The sequence below is a fragment of the Epinephelus lanceolatus genome, chromosome 1, assembly GCF_041903045.1.
Source record: "Epinephelus lanceolatus isolate andai-2023 chromosome 1, ASM4190304v1, whole genome shotgun sequence".
Lineage (NCBI taxonomy): Eukaryota > Metazoa > Chordata > Actinopteri > Perciformes > Serranidae > Epinephelus > Epinephelus lanceolatus.
In genome coordinates this window covers 53,649,715-53,671,288 of record NC_135734.1, presented here as the reverse complement: position 1 = coordinate 53,671,288, position 21,574 = coordinate 53,649,715, and the positions used below count along the sequence as shown (strand labels likewise).

The 21,574-nt window shown below is 42.2% G+C and overlaps 1 protein-coding gene across 2 annotated transcripts in view; it reads left to right on the top strand.

The window, feature by feature from the left end:
• pltp (phospholipid transfer protein) overlaps window positions 1–21,024 on the top strand; it is a 31,736-nt gene extending 10,712 nt beyond the window's left edge. For both annotated transcript variants that reach the window (XM_078172169.1, XM_033626921.2), the window contains exons 3-15: window positions 4,297–4,396; window positions 7,697–7,825; window positions 8,376–8,531; window positions 8,662–8,725; window positions 10,152–10,307; window positions 10,387–10,563; window positions 10,882–10,941; window positions 15,276–15,440; window positions 15,845–15,912; window positions 17,456–17,498; window positions 18,854–18,917; window positions 19,012–19,088; window positions 19,232–21,024. In XM_078172169.1, coding sequence (XP_078028295.1) covers window positions 4,297–4,396; window positions 7,697–7,825; window positions 8,376–8,531; window positions 8,662–8,725; window positions 10,152–10,307; window positions 10,387–10,563; window positions 10,882–10,941; window positions 15,276–15,440; window positions 15,845–15,912; window positions 17,456–17,498; window positions 18,854–18,917; window positions 19,012–19,088; window positions 19,232–19,321 — 1,349 coding nt within the window. In that variant the 3' untranslated portion in view covers window positions 19,322–21,024. The remainder of the gene's footprint in view (window positions 1–4,296; window positions 4,397–7,696; window positions 7,826–8,375; window positions 8,532–8,661; window positions 8,726–10,151; window positions 10,308–10,386; window positions 10,564–10,881; window positions 10,942–15,275; window positions 15,441–15,844; window positions 15,913–17,455; window positions 17,499–18,853; window positions 18,918–19,011; window positions 19,089–19,231) is intronic.
• Window positions 21,025–21,574: the final 550 nt, after the last annotated feature.

Below are 21,574 nucleotides of genomic sequence, written 5' to 3'. Positions count from 1 at the left end.
AATAAATAAAAAAGTTCAGCAGCTCAAACAATTAAATTGTTTACATATTTTCAGAGTCTTTATAGCTTTGGAGTTTGTGGAGTGCTGAATGGTTTCCAAGTATTGCTGCATTTCATTCATAAAAATTTTGAACAAGGGTTTTCTGTTAAAAAATTTTCTCTTATGAATATCGAATTTCGCTAAAATAATAGATAAATGATATAGAATTGTTTTTGTTTTGAAATGCTGACATCATAAAATCCAAACAGCACATCTTTGTACAGTAGTGACAATAGAACATAAATGTTGCAACGAATATACTCAACAAAATCTTTCCAAAAAGTGACAGTATAGGGGCAGCTCCAAAACAAATGTACAGTTACCAAACAACAATCTTTGACAATGCCATCTGCAGCTGTGCTGATTTCATATTGAAACAGAATGCTTGATCATTAGGGGAAGAGTTGCCGTTGTGACTGAGAATTATGTTATGAATGTGAACAGTTCACATGTTACAAATTACTCACTCCCATAGTTTTTTTGTAGCCTGCTTGTATTTTGTAAACTTGTCTTCATTGGTGGCCCTGAAATGAATCAGGGCTTGTGTTTTCTCTGGTGGCCCTGAAATGGAACAGAGATAACATTACTTTCTTATATTTTTTTACTTTTTTGGGCTACCTGTCAGATATTCGTTAAGTTATTAGTTTAGTTTTCATATAGTATTGCAAGTATTATCACAATGAATACTGTAGTCAACATCCAGCAGAACTGGTGAGGCTGTTTACATGGTCACACAAGTGTTATCTGGTGACTTTCATCCACGTTAACGTTTCACTCTTTGGGTTATAAGTTGATATTCAACCAAATAACCTGTACCACAACAACCGACGTAACTTATTCAGCGGAAAGTCACCACATATTACGATCACTAATGTTAACCTGCAGCTGTAACGTTACCAGCTGCAGACTCTATGGCTACAAGAGATGACACCGTCCGGTCATCTTACAAAAATGTCAATGCAAACATTTCACATATATTAAAACAACCTAACAACTACATTATCACTGAGAAAAGACTTTTGTAACTGAATGACAGCATACTCGGTTATCAGAGAACCGGGGTTACGTGCAGCGGGGCAGGCAAGCCGTCGCCCGCGACCAAAAATATGTGTGTTACGCTACAAAGAGGTCTATAGTCCATAAAATGACGTTAAACTAAGATAATGCAATGGTTATCATAATTTTAAAACAACTATTAACAAGGAAAATACATTGATGACTCTGCTTCCTTACGCTTGTCGCCACCATCTTGCACTGACTGAATCGTCTATACTCGGCTGGGTTTGGCTGAGCTCGGCGGATGATACACAAAGGATTCTGGGATAGCACTTACTGCCAAGGGTGGTCCTGGAAAATCTTAAAAGTGAGGGCCATACAGCCCTTATTCTTGGCCCTCAACTCAACACTCTGAGAATCGGGACAGCACTAGCACTTCGCAGGAGCACGGATTTTTGAGACTGAGGGTTAAGATTGAGGGTTAAGATAGGAATTGGGATTGGGCCAAAGAGTCTCTGGGGCCAAGAACAATAACTTCAGTTTTGTCTGAATTTAACATCAGGAAATTGGTGCTCATCCAGGTTTTTATGTCTTTAAGGCAATTAAGAAGTTTAGTTAATTGATTACTTTCTTCTGGCTTCATAGATAAATACAACTGTGTATCATTCGCATAACAATGGAAATTTACAGAGTGATTTCTAATGATGTTACCTAAAGGAAGCTTATATACAGTAAATAGGATTGGTCCGAGCACAGAACCTTGTGGAACTCCAAAACAAACTTTAGTATGTAAGAATGATTCATTATGAACGTGAGCAAACTGAAAACGCTCAGATAAATAAGATTTAAACCAGCTTAGTGCAGAACCTTTTAGGCCAATTAAGTGTTCCAGTCTCTGTAGCAGAATTTGATGGTCAGTTATGTCAAACGCTGCACTAAGATCTAATAAAACAAGTACAGAGATGAGTCCTTTGTCTGAAGCAATCAGAAGGTCATTTGTAATTTTAACTAGTGCTGTCTCAGTGCTATGATGCACTCTAAATCCTGACTGAAATTCCTCAAATAAATTATTATCATGGAGAAAATCACACAGCTGGTCTGCGACTACTTTCTCAAGGCTCTTTGAAAGAAAGGGAAGATTAGATATTGGTCGATAGTTGGCTAACACCTCTGGATCCAGGGTGGGCTTTTTTAGTAGAGGTTTAATTACAGCTACCTTAAAAGACTGTGGTACATAGTCTGTTAATAAGGATATATTGATCATATCTAATATATGAGTGTTAACTAAAGGTAAGACCTCCTTAAGTAGCCTAATTGGGATGGGGTCTAAGAGACACGTTGATGATTTAGATGAAGAAATCACTGCGGTCAATTCTTGAAGAGAAATTGGAGAGAAGCAGTCTAAATATATTAGGTTTACAGCTGTGTTTGAGGTTTGCTCTACCATCTGTTTTCGAAACCACTAGTCTGATCAAAAAATCCAAATCATCAACCTGCCAGTTAGATCCCCTTCTAACTGTTCTTGTTAAAGCCACCGTTCCCTCTCTGGCCCCTCTCATCACGCACATAATCCATTCTTCCCTCACCACTGGAATTGTTCCCTCACCCCTCAAAACAGCTGCTGTCACCCCAATACTCAAGAAACCTGACACAGATCCCAGTAACCACAATAACCTCCGTCCCATCTCCAATTTTCCATTTCTCTCAAAGATACTTGAAAAAACTGTTGCCTCTCAGCTCCATTTCCACCTTTCCCGCAATAATCTTTTTGATCAATTCCAGTCCGGTTTCCGCCCTCTCCACAGTACTGAAACGGCACTTCTCAAAATCACCAACGATCTCCTCCTGGCAGCCGATTCCGGTCTCCTATCCATCCTCATCTTGCTTGACCTGAGTGCAGCATTCGACACCATCTCACACACCACCATCCTGAACAGACTCCTCTCTATTGGCATCACACACACACACCCCTCAACTGGTTCAAATCCTACCTCTCCGGCCGCTCTCAGTTCATCCAACTCAAATCATTCACATCACAACCACTTCCAGTCACCACAGGTGTGCCCCAGGGCTCTGTCCTGGGGCCCCTGCTATTCATCATTTACTTACTTCCCCTTGGCTCATACGCGAATGACACCCAGCTCCATATTTCCACCAAACCCGACTCCACCCTCCCACCTTCTTCCCTCACTGACTGCCTCCTTGAAATAAAATCCTGGTTTTCATCAAACTTCCTTAAATTAAACAGCGACAAAAAATAAATTCTATTCATTGGCACTAAAACCACCCTATCCAAATCCCCCAGTTTCACATTATCTATTGACAACTTCCATTTCTCCTTCCCCACAGGTCAAGAGTCTGGGTGTCATCCTCGACAGCACACTTTCTTACACTTCTCATATCAACCACATAACCTGGTCAGCTTACTTCCATCTCCGCAACATCAACCGCCTCCACCGCTCTCTCACACCTCACACAGCTGCCATTCTGGTCCACAGTCTCGTCACCTCCTGGCTTGACTACTGCAACTCCCTCCTGTTCGGTCTTCCACAAAAAACTCTCCATAAACTACAACTAGTACAGAATTCAGCAGCTCATATCATCACAAGGACCCCATCCACTCACCACATCACACCCGTCCTGCAGCAGCTCCACTGGCTCCCCATCACACACCGTATCCAATACAAGATTTTACTGCTCACCTTCAAGGCCATTCACAACCTCGCCCCTCCATACCTGTCTGACCTCCTCCACATTGCCACACCCGCACACACACTCAGATCCTCTTCCTCTATCCATCTCTCTGTTCCCCCCGCCCACCTGGCTACCATGGGGAGCAGAGCATTCAGCCGCTCTGCTCCCCAGCTCTGGAATTCACTCCCCCCTGACCTCTGCAACACCACATCTGTCAATCTGTTCAAATCCAAACTCAAAACACATCTGTTCAGACTTGCCCATTCCACCTGATCAAATGCACTATGTTCTATGTGTCTTTCCCTTTATTTTAATGTATTTGTATGATGTTTTGTATGCTGTGTGTCTTGTTTGATGTATGCATTTTTATTTTTGCTGTAAGGCGACCTTGAGTGGCTTGAAAGGCGCCCTAACAAATGAAATGCATTATTATTATTATTATTATTATTATTATTATTATTATCATTATTATTATTATAGGTGTGTACTCTGTGTTTCTATTACACGGGTGTGTACTGTGTGTAGTACTACAGGTGTTTTTATGATCACATCTGTTTTGTGTTTCAGTGAAGTCTGAGACTGAGAAGTTTGTTGAAGAGGAGCTTAGTAACATCAGTATGCCGGAGATGAAGGGCACAGAAGGACGTTTCCAATACACCATCACTGAGTACAACTATAACTCTGTGTTTATAGTGACACTCTGATACTGAATGTATTAATTTAGTAGTGTAGTAGTAGTGTAGCAGTGTAGTACAGCAATATTCATGTTGAAGTGTAGTATTAGTTGAGTAGTGTAGTATTAATGTAGTAGTGCAGTAGTAGTGTAGTAGTAGTGTAGTGGTGTAGTAGTAGTAGTAGTACTGTTGTTGTGTAGTATCAATGTAGTAATATAGTTTAGTAGTGTGGTATTCATGTAGTAGTGTCATAGTGGATTAGTGTATAATTAGTGTACTATTAATATAGTAGTTCAGTATCAATGTTGAAGTGTAGTATTGATGTTTAAGTGTAGTATTGATGTAGTAGTGTAGTATTAATGTTGAAATGTAGTATTAATGTTGAAGTGTAGTCTCAATGTTGAAGTGTAGTATTGATGTTGAAGTGTAGTATTAATTCTGAAGTGTAGTATTAGTTCAGTAGTGTAGTGTTAATCACTCAATCAATCAATCAATTTTATTTATGAAGCCCAATATCACAAATCACAATTTGCTTTACAGCATATGAAATCCCTCTGCCCTTTGGACCCTCACAGCGGATAAGGCAGTAGTGTAGGAGTAGTGTAGTAATGTAGTAGTAGTGTAGCGGTGTAGTAGTAGTAGTACTGTTTTAGTAATGTAGTTGTGTAGTATCAATGTAGTAATATTATAGTTTAGTCATGTGGTATTCATGTAGTAGTGTCGTAGTGGATAGTGTACAATTATTGTAGTATTAATGTAGTAGTGTTATAGTAGTGTAGAACAGTTAGTACACTAACATTAATGTTGAAGTGTAGTATCAATGTTGACGTGTAGTATTGATGTTGAAGTGTAGCATTAATGTAGTAGTGTAGTATTAATATTGAAGTGTAGTATTAATGTAGTAGTGTAGTATTAATTCTGAAGTGTAGTATTAATGTTGCAGTGTAGTATTAATGTTGAAGTGTAGTATTAATGTAGTTGCGTGGTATTAATGTAGTAGTGTAGTGTTAATGTTGAAATGTAGTATTAATGTGGAAGTGTAGTGTCAGTGTTGAAGTGTAGTATTAATGTTAACGTGTAGTATCAATGTTGAAGTGTAGTATTAATGTTGAAGTGTAGAATTAATGTTGAAGTGTAGTATTAATGTAGTAGTGTAGTACTAATGTTGAAGTGTAGAATTAATGTTGAAGTGTAGTATTAATGTAGTAGTGTAGTATTAATGTTGAAGTGTAGTATTAATGTAGTTGTGTGGTAATAATGTAGTTGTGTAGTATTAATGTAGTAGTATAGTATTAATATTAAAGTGTAGTATTAATGTAGTAGTGTAGTATTAATGTAGTTGTGTGGTATTTATGTTGAAGTGTGGTATCAGTGTTGAAGTGTAATATTAAAGGGAAATTTCAGTTTATTTCAACCTGTCTCCTATCGTCCTAAATTTGTTTCAAGTCACTAGTGACATAGAAATAATAGTTAGCATGTTAGCCGTTAGCCTACATACAGCCGTAGCGTCAGACCTGTTAAAATGTAGTTGAACGGGCATCCTTTCAAGTGCAAAGTTAGTCCACTAAACAAGCTTTTTCTCCACAAAGACCGCCTCATATCGTTAGGATAAATGTCAGAGAACATATAGAAAACGACATGTAAACGTGTTGTCTTACCTTACCGGTGTGGTGCCATGTTTGTTGTTTACCATTTAGCTAAGGCTGCAACTGGTCCCATTCCTTGCAACAGAGGTATTCCTCTTCTGTGGGCACTGGGGCACAGCATTCACAGGTACACCACCAATCTCCAGAGCTACGCAGCCTTGCAGCAGCCATTCCTCCTCTGTCGTCCTCTACCTGTTGCGCCTCTCTCTCTCTCCTCCTCCATTCTTCAATTTCACGAAGCTCTTCGTCAGTGTATTCTGGCTCAAATAAATAAGGGCGGCCAAAAAACTCTGAAAAATCAAATTCCTCCTCCACAAAGTCGAAGTCTGGCAAAAAGTCAGCCATTATTCTATAAATCTTTTATAAAATAAATGAATGAACTTTTCAAGATACTGGGTTAGGGTTAGGGTCGCTGCTTGTTCTCGCGATATTTCAGCCGCGCTTTGGGAATCAGAGGTAAATGGTAAACACAGCGTAAGGTAAGACAACTCTGAAGACCACCTAAATGTGGAATGTTAGTATATAGGCTTTCCACATCGAGAGTCGATGGCCACCCTTATTTATTTAAGTCAGAATACACTGAGGAAGAGCTGCATGAAATTGAAGAACAGAAGAGGAGAGAGAGAGAGAGAGAGAGAGGAACAACAGGTAGAGGACGACAGAGGAGGAATGGCTGCTGGAAGGCTTTAGCTCTGGAGATTGGTGGTGTAACGTTACCTGTGAATGCTGTACCCCAATGCCCACAGAAGAGGAATACCTCTGTTGCAAGGAATGGGACCGGTTGCAGCCTTAGCTAAATGGTAAACAACAAACATGGCACCACACCGGCAAGGTAAGACAACACGTTTACATGTTGTTTTCTATATGTGCTCTAACATTTATCCTAACGATATGAGGCGGTCTTTGTGGAGAAAAAGCTTGTTTAGTGGACTAACTTTGCACTCGAAAGGATGCCGGTTCAATTACATTTTAGGGGCGGCAGTAGCTCAGTCCATAGGGACTTGTGTTGGGAACCGGAGGGTCGCCTGTTCAAGTCCCCGTCCGGACCAAAATATGGAGCGTGGACTGTTGGCTGGAGAGGTGCCAGTTCACCTCTTGGGCACTGCCGAGGTGCCGAAGGCACTGAACCCCCCAACTGTTCGGGGCGCCTCACCAAGGGCAGCCCCCTCACTCTGACATCTCTCCAATTTGTGCATGTATAGGTCCTGTTTGTGCATGTGTGTGTCTTTCGGACCTATGTGTAATTGACAAGCAAGAGTGAAAACATTGAATTTCTCCTCAGGGGGATTAATAAAGGAAATAAACTTAAACTTAAAAAACTTTAACAGGTCTGACGCTAAGGCTGTATCTAGGCCGTAGTGTAGTTTTAATGTAGTAGTGTAGTATTAATGTTGAAGTGTAGTATTAATGTAGTAGTGTAGTGTTAATGCAGTAGTGTGGTGTTAATGTATTAGTATAGTATTAATGTTGAAGTGTGGTATTAATGTGGTGGTGTAGTTGTAATGTAGTAGTGTAGTAATAATGTTGAAGTGTAGTATTAATGTAGTAGTTTAGTATAACTGTACTAGTGTAGTATTTGTACTTCAGTATGAAGTACTTTATGAACTGGGTGTGTACTAACGTCCTCTCTGTGTCGTCTGTCTTCAGTGTGAAGATCACTGAGTTGAATCTGACTCATGCCGACCTGCAGTTCATCCCTGAAGTCGGTTTAATGTTTGATGTTCAGAACTCTTCGATCTCACTGAGTTTCCACCGACGGATCCTCTACTGGTTCTTGTTAGTTTCCTCCAGAACCCTGACTCAGCACTAACCACCAGCTGTCTCAAACAGCACCCCGATCTCACCAGAACATGTCTTCAGCACCCTGATCTCACCAGAACACTGATTTCACCAGAACACACCAGAACACTGATCTCACCAGAACACTGATCTCAGCAGTACACACCAGAACACTGATCTCACCAGAACACTGATCTCAGCAGAACACACCAGAACACTGATCTCACCAGAACACTGATCTCAGCAGAACACACCAGAACACTGATCTCACCAGAACATGTCTACAGAAGAGATTTACCTCGTGGCAAAGTTCTCAGACACAACACTCACAACTGTGTGAGGTTCTCAGAGTTAGATCATCATGACTCTCACAGTTCCTCCTACAGAACATTATTAGAACCATAATCATTAAACGTATAGAACAATATTATGACTCTCCGGGTTCTACTGCGGAACTGAAACACAACTAACCCCCCCAACCAAATATGATTCAATCATAGTGATGATGATGATGATGATGATGATGATCATGCTGTCTGTGTGTCAGTTATGACACGGGGAACATCAACGCGTCGGCGGAAGGCGTGAACATCAACACAGCTCTGAACCTGATAAGAGATGATCAGGGACGACTGAAGATCAATAACATCACCTGTGACGCCAAAGTGTCAAAGATGAGGGCCAAGTTCAGCGGGACACTTGGGTACGATTCCCTGACTCATACATTACTAATCAACAATCACTGATAGATAACATCTGATCAATGATCATCCATCACTGATCAATTGTAACTGATGTCTCACCGCGCCGTTTTGTCTCGACTTGTCTTTCAGGAGAGTTTACGACTTCCTGGCGAGTTTTCTGACAACAGGCATGCGCTTCCTCCTCAATCAAAAGGTCTCTATCTCTGTCCTATCTCTCTGTCTCTGCCTCTGTCCTGCCAATCTCTGACCTGTCTGCCTGTCTCTTTCTCTTTGTCTCTGATCTTTCTATCTCTGACCTGTCTGTCTCTGTCCTGTCTGTCCTGTCCTGTCTGTCTCTGTCTCTGTCTCTGTCCTGTCTGTCTCTGTCTCTGTCCTGCCAATCTCTGACCTGTCTGTCTCTTTCTCTTTGTCTCTGATCTTCCTATCTCTGTCCTGTCTGTCTCTGTCTCTGTCTCTGTCCTGTCTGTCTGTCTCTTTCTCTTTGTCTCTGATCTTTCTATCTCTGTCCTGTCTCTCTGTCTCTGATCTTTCTATCTAAATATATATATATATATATATATATATATATATTGATTTTAATTTTCAGAATGCAAAAGGAAACAGAAAAACAAAACAGGACAACAGAAAGAAAGACAAACAAACAAACAAACAAGCATGACAGCACCTGAATCACAAATCATAGCAAAATGGCAGCATTGACAATATACATCACAGGACAAGCATAGCAAAAAAGAAAAATTTACTCCATTCCTGTGTTAGGTCACAAGTTTTCAAGGAAAAGGGTGTTGATGAGAAGATACATTCTTAAATTAAAATTACAAAATCAATTGGAATTCATTCTGAGAGTTAATCCACCCCTCTGTAGTAAGTCTGAGATTTCATATGGCAGATGCTCTAAAATTGGTTGCCAGATTTTTTTAAAAAAAAAAAAGTATTGTTCCCCCCTAAGGTAGCAGAGAAGCTTTCCATTGGTAAGACCTTATAAATTTCTCTGTACCACTGCGTTACTGTTGGGGGTTTGTCTTTAATCCACTGGAACAAAATACATCATCTAGCTAGTAACAGGAGTTTTGTTATGAGTGTACTAAGAGGGGTTAGTCCTGTCTGTCTCTGTCTGTCCCTGTCTCTGTCTGTCTCTGTCCTGTCTGTCTCTGACCTGTCTGTCTGTCTCTGTCCTGTCAATCTGTGACCTGTCTGTCTGTCTGTCTCTTTCTCTTTGTCTCTGACCTGTCTGTCTCTGTCCTGTCTATCCTGTCTCTGTCCTGTCTGTCCCTGTCTCTGTCTCTGTCTGTCTCTGTCCTGTCTGTCTCTGACCATTTTCTCTGTCTCTGCCGCTGACCTGTCTGTGTCTGTCCTGTCTGCCTCTGTCCTGTCTCTGTCTGTCTGTGTCTCTGTCTGTCACTGTCTGTCTCTGTCTCTGTCCCGTCTGTCTCTGACATGTCTGTCTGTCTCTGACCTACCTGTTTCTGTCCTGTCTGTCTCTGACCTGTCTGTCTCCAACCTGTCTGTCTCTGGCCTGTCTATCTGCCTCTGTATCTGACCTGTCTCTCTGTCTCTGTATCTGACCTGTCTCTCTGTCTCTGTCTCTGACCCTTATGTCTGCCCTGTCTGTCTCTCAGATCTGTCCTGCTCTGAACCACGCTGCTGTGGTCCACGTGAACTCCATGTTGGAGACGATCCCTGTGAGGACGGAGGTTGATCAGTATATTGGGATCGATTATTCTCTGATCAATGATCCGATTGTGACGTCTCAGAGCCTCGATATGAACTTCAGGGTCAGACGGTTCCTCTGATTTTCTATGTTCACACAGGGTCAGATCTTAAGGGGACGTTAACATGTGTGTGTCTCTGCAGGGGATGTTCTTCGACCTCTCTGATCCAAACGACACGTTGGCGAACTACGCTGTTGACCCGGTGATCAGAGAGTACGACCGGATGGTCTACCTCGCTCTGTCTGAGTTCTTCTTCGACAGCGGGATGTTTTCTTACTACAGAGCAGGAATCTTCCAGATCCACATCGTCAACGAGAAGGTCTGAACCACCACAGACTCCCAAAACCACTGTAGACCCTAAATCACTATAAACCGTCAAAACTACCACGGACCCTGGAAACCACCACAGGGTCAAAACCATCAGAGTCCTCAATAATTAACATACAAAACCTAGAAACTTCCAAAATCTTTACGGACCCCCAAAATAAATACACCCACCAAAAACCATCACAGACCTCCAGAACCACCACAGACCCTCAAATCCTCTATAGACCCCCAAAACCAGCTTGAGTTATTAGTCCTGATAACTGACTTTATCTCATCTGACCTTCACTGTTTGTGTCTTCTCATCCTTCAGATGCCCAAAGACCTTGAGATGTTGCTGAGAACCACCTACTTCGGAACCATCATGATGCTGGTGAACACAAACACTACAGAACACAGTAAAGACACATTAGAGACACAGTAGAGATGCAGTAGATACACAGTAAAGACAGAGGAGAGACGCAGTAGAGACACATAAACACAGTAGAGACACAGTAGAGACACAAACACAGCTGAAACAGTAGAGACACAAACAGCAGAAACACAGTAGAGACACAGTAGAGACGCAGTAGAAACACAAACACAGCTGAAACATAGTAGACACATAAATACAGTAGAGACACATAAACACAGCAGAAACACAATAGAGACAGTAGAGACACAATAGAGACACACAAACACAGCAGAAACACAATAGAAACAGTAGATACACAATAGAGACACACAAACACAGCAGAAACACAATGTAGACAGTAGAGACACAGTAGATACACAGTAGACACACATAAACACAGCAGAAACACAATAGAGACAGTAGAGACACAGTAGAGATACAAAAACACAGTAGAGACACAGTAGAGACACAAAAACAGCAGAAACAGTAGAGACACAGTAGAGATACATAAACACAGTAGAGACACATAAACACAGTAGAGACAGAGTAGAGACACATAAACACAGTAGAGACAGAGTAGATACACAGTAAAGATACATAAACACAGTAGAGACACAGTAGAGATACATAAACACAGTAGAGACACAGTAGAGACACTGAAGGAACTGTAGGGGTGATGTGGTTCGGGGAGAGTGAGTGTGTGGTGAGCAAACAGAGTCTCGGTCAGAAGACATCAATGGCAAGGAGTGGAATGATGGAATTAGGCAAGGGAGAAGGCAGATTTCAATGCAACACCAGTAGCTTTTATTTATCTTTGATTTGATCTTTCTGTCGTTGTCACAGCTTATTTTCGTGTGCTGCATCAGAAAAAGGATAAGCAAAGAGACAATATAATTACAGACAAACAACGGAGTGGTCAATTAAACAATAAACAACAAATAAGTATGGGTGAATATACAATCCACAACTAAATAGTAAAATGGTCAAGCGACAAACAATCTTACATGGCTCCTGGCACATGTCTGGGAACAAAGAGAGTAGGGTAGCAGAGCACATGTCAGCAAAGCCACCACAAAAGGCATAAAAGGAAACAATCAAAATGATGAATTGACCACTCACGTTAACTTGAGGACGCACACAAATCAGGATACATGTGCTGGCAGGGAGTGCAAAGGATGAACTGAGGGGTGAACAAACAATTTATAGTCTCCGCCCCTTACCCAGCAGGTAAGGTGGGCATGGTCAGGTGGCAGGTATCTGCTGGGTTCACTTTGGCAGATTCACCATATTTATTTGTATTTTCAGACACAGTAGGGATACATAAACACAGGAGAGACACAGTAGAGACACATAAACACAGTAGAGACACAAATACAGCAGAAACACAGTAGAGACGCAGTAAAGACACAGTACAGACACATAAACACAATTGAGACACAGTAGAAGGTCCTGAGGACAGAGGGATGTCGTATGCTGTAAAGCCCTCTGAGGCAAACTGATTTGTAATATTGGGCTTTATAAATAAAATTGATTGATTGATTGCTTGACATGTCAGCAGGATCAAGGTTGTCTCTATATTACTAGTCTGAGTGGGCGGAAGTTTGCTGCATAGATCAGCCTCTCATTGGGCAGACCGAGCCACCCGCTGAAGTCCCGTCCTACCACCTCTGGTTGTGTAGCAGTTTTCAACCGTTTCCAACACGTCCTTTACTAACTTTTGTGGTGTTTGATCTTGCGGGGATGTAGCCATTTTTCTGCCATGGTTCGCATCCTGTAGACGATATTTTTGTGGGCGTGTTACACCAAAACCTGTTTCCCCCCGGCAATATTTTTGCAAGTGCACCGCTGCTGTGGCACCGGCCAGAACAATTGTGATTGGTTGAAAGAAATACAAGCAGACGGGTTGTTTTTTCCTCCAATCTGAAAGTGAGAGTCAGCCCAGCCAGACCTTTCTTTTCTTGAGAAAGGTCTGGTGAGCGAGACTACTATATTACTGCCTCATGTTCTCTCTGTATTCTCAGTGGAACTTGGGGTGGTACTACAATTCAATTCAATTTAATTTATAAACCCAATATCACAAATTACAATTTGCCTCACAGGGCTTTACAGCATACAACATCCCTCTGTCCTTAGGACCCTCACAACTGATCAGGAAAAACTCCCCAAAAAACCCTTTAACTGGGAAAAAACGGGAAAAACCTCAGGAAGAGCAACTGAGGAGGGATCCCTCTTCCAGGACGGACAGATGTGCAATGGATGTCGTACAGAACAGATCAGCATAATAAATTAACAGTAATCCATATGACACAATCAGACAGAGAGAGAGAGAGAGAGAGAGAGAGACAGAGAGAGATGCAGGACAGACGGTAATGACAGTAGCTTACAACAACATTAATGAATGTAATAATATTATAATTATAATTCTGGCTACTGTGGTATAATGTGTTGAATGTATGTATTAATATCTGGCAGTATACATGTGTGACAATAATCATATGTGTATAATAACAGTAGAAGTATGACTAATGACTAATGATGGCAGCAGCAGCAGGAGGCATCTGGCAGGACCACGGCAGCAGCACAACCACACACGTCACGCTGTCCAGGCACCGCTGTGATATGAGTTAATCTGAGAGACAGTGGAGCACAAAGGCTCCGGAGAAGAAGCCGAGTTAGTGACATGTATTAACAAGACAGGATCTAGTAACAAGTCCTCTGTATAGCTGCCTCATGTTCTATCTGTGCTCTCAGTAGAACTCAGGGTGGTACTACAGTACTCTGTATTACTGCCTCATGTTCTCTCTGTGCTCTCAGTAGAACTCAGGGTGGTACTACAGTACTCTGTATTACTGCCTCATGTTCTCTCTGTGCTCTCAGTAGAGCTCAGGGTGGTACTACAGTACTCTGTATAGCTGCTTCATGTTCTCTCTGTTCTCAGTAGAACTCAGGGTGGTACTACAGTACTCTGTATTACTGCCTCATGTTCTCTCTGTGCTCTCAGTAGAACTCAGGGTGGTACTACAGTACTCTGTATAGCTGCCTCATGTTCTCTGTGTTCTCAGTAGAACTCAGGGTGGTACTACAGTGCTCTGTATTACTGCCTCATGTTCTCTGTGTTCTCAGTAGAACTCAGGGTGGTACTACAGTACTCTGTATAGCTGCCTCATCTTCTCTCTGTGCTCTCAGTAGAACTCAGGGTGGTACTACAGTACTCTGTATAGCTGCCTCATGTTCTCTCTGACCTCAGTAGAACTCAGGGTGGTACTACAGTACTCTGTATAACTGCCTCATGTTCTCTCTGTGCTCTCAGTAGAACTCAGGGTGGTACTACAGTACTCTGTATAACTGCCTCATGTTCACTCTGTTCTCAGTAGAACTCAGGGTGGTACTACAGTACTCTGTATAACTGCCTCATGTTCTCTCTGTGCTCTCAGTAGAGCTCAGGGTGGTACTACAGTACTCTGTATAACTGCCTCATGTTCTCTCTCTCTCTGTTCTCAGTAGAACTCAGGGTGGTACTACAGTACTCTGTATAACTGCCTCATGTTCTCTCTGTGCTCTCAGTAGAACTCAGGGTGGTACTACAGTACTCTGTATAGCTGCCTCATGTTCTCTCTGTGCTCTCACTAGAACTCAGGGTGGTACTACAGTACTCTGTATAACTGCCTCATGTTCTCTCTGTGCTCTCAGTAGAACTCAGGGTGGTACTACAGTACTCTGTATTACTGCCTCATGTTCTCTCTGTTCTTAGTAGAACTCAGGGTGGTACTATAGTACTCTGTATAGCTGCCTCATGTTTTCTGTATTCTCAGTAGAACTCAGGGTGGTACTACAGTACTCTGTATTACTGCCTCATGTTCTCTCTGTGCTTGCAGTAGAGCTCAGGGTGGTACTACAGTACTCTATATAGCTGCCTCATGTTCTCTCTGACCTCAGTAGAACTCAGGGTGGTACTACAGTACTCTGTATTACTGCCTCATGTTCTCTCTGTGCTTGCAGTAGAACTCAGGGTGGTACTACAGTACTCTGTATTACTGCCTCATGTTCTCTCTGTGCTTGCAGTAGAACTCAGGGTGGTACTACAGTACTCTATATAGCTGCCTCATGTTCTCTCTGACCTCAGTAGAACTCAGGGTGGTACTACAGTACTCTGTATTACTGCCTCATGTTCTCTCTGTGCTTGCAGTAGAACTCAGGGTGGTACTACAGTACTCTGTATTACTGCCTCATGTTCTCTCTGTGCTTGCAGTAGAACTCAGGGTGGCACTACAGCACTCTGTATAGCTGCCTCATGTACTCCGTGTTCTTGGTAGAACCCAGCTCTGGTGGAGGCTCCACTGTCCCTGCAGCTCGCGGTCAACTCTCCTCCAAAAACCTCCATTAAGACATCGGGGGCGACAGTCGTGATGACAGCCATCGTCAAGGTGATGGTCCTGCCTCCAGGTCAGCCTCCGGTCCAGCTGAGCAGCATGACCATGGTACACGCACGCACGCACGCACACACACAGACACACAGACATAGGTGATGAAGATGATGAAGGTGTGAGTGGTTCCAGTTTCAAACATCAGTCTGACCTGCAGGAATCAAACATGTTCTCATTAACGAGCACACGTCAAAGTGTTGAATCACAGTATAAAATAAAACTCATTAAAAGCTTCATATTTTAAAAAGTGTTAATGCTGGAAGAATGAAACGTGACATCCTGCATGTTCTTAAAGAACTGAACATTTTAATGTTTGAATGTTTCTGTAGCTCGAAGCGTTCAGCGGTAGGAGGTGATAACAAACTGGTTCCTGGTTCAGACCAAAGCTACAAACACCATCACCTGACCTGGTTCCAGTTTAAACTGTTTTATTGTCTCATGTTTCTGTCCTCCTGCAGGAGTCAAAGTTTAACGCCAAAGTTTCTATGAAGGGGAAACGTCTGGCTGTTCATGCTGACCTCCGCAGGTATATCAACACCCACACAGATTACAGACGTACCTTGTCATTATCACAAGAGCTGTGATTGGTCAGTTTGGGCTGCATGTCTCTGATGTCACCTGGTAGTCAGGTTGAGGCTGCTGTCTGCTTGTTCTGGACACAGGTAATACCGGAAACTTCTCCGGTTTGGGGACCTCAGAATTAATGTGTTCTGTTGGCTTCATCACACAGTGACTTCCAGCATGACCTGGGGTGGTCTGCAGAGTCAGCTCCCCACAGTCTGAGGTTATGGTTCTCTGCTGGAGACTGGTGGATTGTTCCCTCTGGTTTGGGAGAAAGTTACTGTCCCAAGAGAAGGAGTTTGTCCCGGTCTTGTTCACAGCGAGGGTAGAATGGAGCGTGTTTGGCGCGGCATCGGCAGTGATGCAGGCACTGTGCTAGACCGTCGTGGTTCAGAGGGAGCTGAGCCAGAAGCCAAAGCTTTCCATTTCCTGGTCCATCTCAATTCAATCAATCAATTTTATTTATAAAGCCCAATATCACAAATCACAATTTGCCTCACAGGGCTTTACAGCATACGACATTTCTCTGTCCTTATGACCCCCTTATGACCATCTCCGTCCCAACCCTCACCTATGGTCATGAGCTATGGGTAGTGACTGAAAGAATGAGGTCACAGATACAAGCGTCTGAAATGAGTTTCCTCTGTAGGGTGTCTGGGCTCAGCCTTAGAGATAGGGGGAGGAGTCAGACATCTGGAGGGAGCTCGGAGTAGAGCCGCTGCTCCTTCATGTTGAGGTGGTTCAACATCTGATCAGGATCCTCCTAGTCCAGCTGGTAGGAGGCCCCGGGGCAGACCCACAATGAATGGAATGAATAAATAAATGGATGGATGGATGGATGGATGAATGAATGGTGGATGGATTAATGGATGGATGGATGGATGAATAAATGAATCGATGAATGAATGAATGGTGGATGATTAAATGGTTAAATGGATGGATCGATGAATGAATGAATGGTGGATGACTAAATGTTAAATGGTTAAATGGATGGATGGATGGATGAATAAATGGATCGATGAGTGAATGAATGGTGGATGACTAAATGTTAAATGGTTAAATGGATGGATGGATGGATGAATAAATGGATCGATGAGTGAATGAATGGTGGATGACTAAATGTTAAATGGTTAAATGGATGGATGGATGGATGAATAAATGGATCGATGAATGAATGAATGGTGGATGACTAAATGTTAAATGGTTAAATGGATGGATGGATGGATGAATAAATGGATCGATGAGTGAATGAATGGTGGATGACTAAATGTTAAATGGTTAAATGGATGGATGGATGGATGAATAAATGGATCGATGAGTGAATGAATGGTGGATGACTAAATGTTAAATGGTTAAATGGATGGATGGATGGATGGATGGTCCTCCTCTGTGGTCTGGTCCTTGTTTTCCAGTCTTTCAAAATCTGAATCACAAACTGAAAGGAAGTGACATCAGTATTTTGTTTGAAATGACATCACCACCTGACTGGACCAATGTTTTTCTTTCAGGTTTAAAATCTTCTCCAATCAGTCGGCTCTGGAGTCTTTGGCAGTGAGTGTGTTTCACCTGATACTACAACTTTACCACAACTTTACCACAACCTATAACATTACAGAGATGGAATACACACTAACCTGTTTCTCTGTCTGTCTCTCTCTCTCTCTCTCTCTGTCTTTCACTCTGTTTGTCTTTCTCTGTCTCTGCGTGTCTCTGTCCGTCTGTCGCTCTGTCTGTCTGTCTGTCTGTCTCTTTGTCTCTGTCTGTCTGTCTCTCTGTCTGTTTCCATGTCTGTTTCTTTGTGTCTGTCTCCCTGTCTGTCGTTTTGTCTCTGTCTGTCTCTCTGTCTCTCTGTCTGTCTCTTTGTCTCTGTCTCTCTCTCTGTCTATCTCACTGTCTGTCTCTTTTTCTCTGTCTGTCTCTCTGTCTGTCTCTTTGTCTCTGTCTGTCTGTCTGTCTGTCTGTCTCTCTGTCTGTCTCTCTGTCTGTCTCTTTGTCTCTGTCGTTTTGTCTCTGTCTCTCTGTCTGTCTCACTGTCTGTCTCTGTTTGTCTCTCTGTCTCTCTGTCTGTCTCTTTGTCTCTGTCTCACTGTCTGTCTCTCTGCCTGTCTCCCTGTCTGTCTCTCTCTGTCTCTTTGTGTCTGTGTCTGTCTCCCTGTCTGTCTCTTTGTCTCTCTTTTTCTCTGTCTGTCTCTCTGTCTGTCTCTTTGTCTCTGTCTCTCTCTCTGTCTATCTCACTGTCTGTCTCTTTTTCTCTGCCTGTCTCTCTGTCTGTCTCTTTGTCTCTGTCTGTCTGTCTGTCTCTCTGTCTGTCTCTTTGTCTCTGTCGTTTTGTCTCTGTCTCTCTGTCTGTCTCACTGTCTGTCTCTGTCTGTCTCTCTGTCTCTCTGTCTGTCTCTTTGTCTCTGTCTCACTGTCTGTCTCTCTGCCTGTCTCCCTGTCTGTCTCTCTCTCTGTCTCTTTGTGTCTGTGTCTGTCTCCCTGTCTGTCTCTTTGTCTCTCTTTTTCTCTGTCTGTCTCTCTGTCTGTCTCTTTGTCTCTGTCTATCTGTCTGTCTGTCTGTCTGTCTCCCTGTCTGTCTCTCTCTCTCTGTCTGTCTCTTTGTCTCTGTCTGTCTATCTGTCTGTCTCCCCGTCTCCCTGTCTGTCTGTCTGTCTGTCTCTCTCTCTCTCTCTCTCACTCTGTCTCTTTGTCTCTGTCTGTCTCACTGTCTGTCTGTCTCCCTGTCTGTCTCTCTCTCTCTGTCTGTCTCTTTGTCTCTGTCTGTCTATCTGTCTGTCTCCCCGTCTCCCTGTCTGTCTGTCTGTCTGTCTGTCTGTCTCTCTCTCTCTCTCTCTCACTCTGTCTCTTTGTCTCTGTCTGTCTCACTGTCTGTCTGTCTCTCTGTCTGTCTCCCTGTCTCTCTGTAGTTGATTCCTCTTCAGGCTCCTCTGAAGACGATGTTGCAGATGTCAGTCGTTCCTTTAATCAACAGTAAGAATCAGATTCATTTATAAAACTTGTTTTACTGTGAAAAACGGAGACGCTGACTGTGTGTGTGTGTGTGTGTGTGTGTGTTTGTGTTCAGACTGGACGAAGCGAGGAGTTCAGATCCCTCTGGCTGATGGGATGGATTTCATTGAGGAGGTTGTTGAATATCACAATGTAAGTTTGTACACCATAAACATTAACCTGTGTGTGTGTGTGTGTGTGTGTGTGTGTGTGTTGTGTGTGTGTGTGTGTTTATATGATGCCTTATTCTGACTGGTTGTCCTCTGTACCATGCGATGTTGTTTACCTCTCTGCAGGGTTTCATTGTGATTGGAGCAAATCTTCACTTCACCAAAGGACTGAGAGAAATGATATCAGGTGCCAATCAGACAGAGACCAACATGTAAACATGTAAACATCTACAGATATATTTATAGACACTGTGGACATATAACTCACTGTGTGAACACGACATATAACAAGATGTTACAGTTTTTCTCAGTCGCGTTGGTACATTTCTCAGATCAGAATTGAAATTCTCAAAACTTTTTGGGTTTTTTTCCCCGTTAAAGGGTTTTTTTTGGGGAGTTTTTCCTTATCCGTTGCGAGGGTCATAAGGACAGAGGGATGTCGTATGCTGTAAAGCCCTGTGAGGCAAATTGTGATTTGTGATATTGGGCTTTATAAATAAAACTGATTGATTGATTGAAAACTACTTCTTCAATCTTCACATCATTGTGTCACTTGTGCACATCAAAAAAGCAGTTTCTCATTTCTTTGAACAAGTTGCAAATGCTTTGGTACATCCATGCAAATGAGTATGTACAATTCTCTGCTCTTTCCTACATTATCAATTGCTTATGTCATGTTGATCAAAATGTATTATAATGGGTCTCTGTTGAATAGTCTCACCCCCACAACATTTAGGCATTAGATCATCACATAAGTCTTTACGTGCAAAATGGTTGAATAAGTTGTCATAATATGTCAAGCATATTTCTATACTGTACATTTCCATTAGACTTTTTTTCTAAATCTGTCCTGAACTGGTAAATTGCTCCCAGGTGAATCCTGACTTTCTCTAACGAAGGGAAATGTGTGAAGCATTAGCTCAACCAATGATTTACCAGTTTTCTGAAATAGCTCAAAGGTGCATCTCATGAACCATCAGCTGGCAAGTATATATATATAGCTGAAACACAACACAATGTTACAATGTCTGACAATGGAAGGACAAGGAATTGGACGGGGTCAACAGCCAGAGAGAAAAAGAAGAGGAAGAGGAGAGAGGCTGCATGGCGGAGGAGTTTTTTCTTTGTGCTCTGCAGTGCTGTCTTTTCCTTTCTGTATCGCAATGACATGGTCTGTCAACAAATTACAGTACAAACAGTAAAAGCGTAAATTTGAATCTTGTCCAGTCTCTTCAATCAATCTCCCACATACACTAAGGTGTACCTTACAATTTACAATGATTGTCATCAAAACTTTAGTCATAGTTTACATCAGAACATCCCTCCAGAGTACACTGTTATATTGACAACATGACTAAGCAATTTGACTGTCTTATCCGTACACAATCACACAAGGACTTGTCATTCTCATGGCACTGACATATTCATTGACACAGATATTTACTTTTGAGAGATGAACTAAGGATTTTGAGCAAGAGACTGGCTTTTTCAGGTAATCCATGGTTGTTTTGCTATTTGTACGAATTGTTTTGAGAAATGCACTTACTGTTTTGCAAATGTCGAGGATGATTTGAGAAATGTACCAAAGCGACTGAGAAAAACTGTAATATATTAAAAACATATCAGCAAAGGACGATCCCAAAGACAGCCTCAAAACACACACACACACACACACAGTCAGTCAGTCAGTCACTATATACACACTGACATATACCGGTATGTGGAGTTCTTCCTGATCAGCTGTGAGGGTCCTAAGGACAGAGGGATGTCGTACGCTGTAAAGCCCTGTGAGGGAAATTGTGATTTGTGATATTGGGCTTTATAAATAAAATTGATTGATTGATTGATATGTGTGTACTGAACATTGTTTATGTTGTGACAAATAATAACATTAAAATCTTTGTAATTTTGTGATCAAATTTTTCTGTGGACGAGTTTTTTAATAAAACTCAAAGAAATGTTTTTCTTTATTAAACTTTTTAATTAAGTTTAATTTTTAAATGTTATAAATTCTTGTTTACTTGCTGAAAGTCATCATGTTCTGTTCCTGTGGGCCAGTGTGAAACCAGTGAAACCAGTGGTACGATGTGGAACCAATTACACACATGTTTATCCTCCATGAGATAAACAAAAAGGTCACTACAAACCTCTGCAGGAACATTTGAGCATAGAAAACTTCTGTTTGTTCAACAGGTTTTAAAATGAACTCTCACGTGTTCACAGTGACCTGAGACAGGAAACTGTGGTCAGGGTTAGACAGGTGAAGCATATCCTGCATGATGATTGGCTCAACAGTGATAGAGTTAGGTCTGTTTACGTGCTGTGCTAAGCCACGTCCCCTCTAAAGGTCATTGGTCCGTATTATCAGAACACGATGAGATAGACGACAGTTGGAAGGAGGGGTCCATGTCATTGGTCTGACAGCCCATTGGTCCGACTGTCTGCGGTGTTGAACGGCTCCCGGCGGGC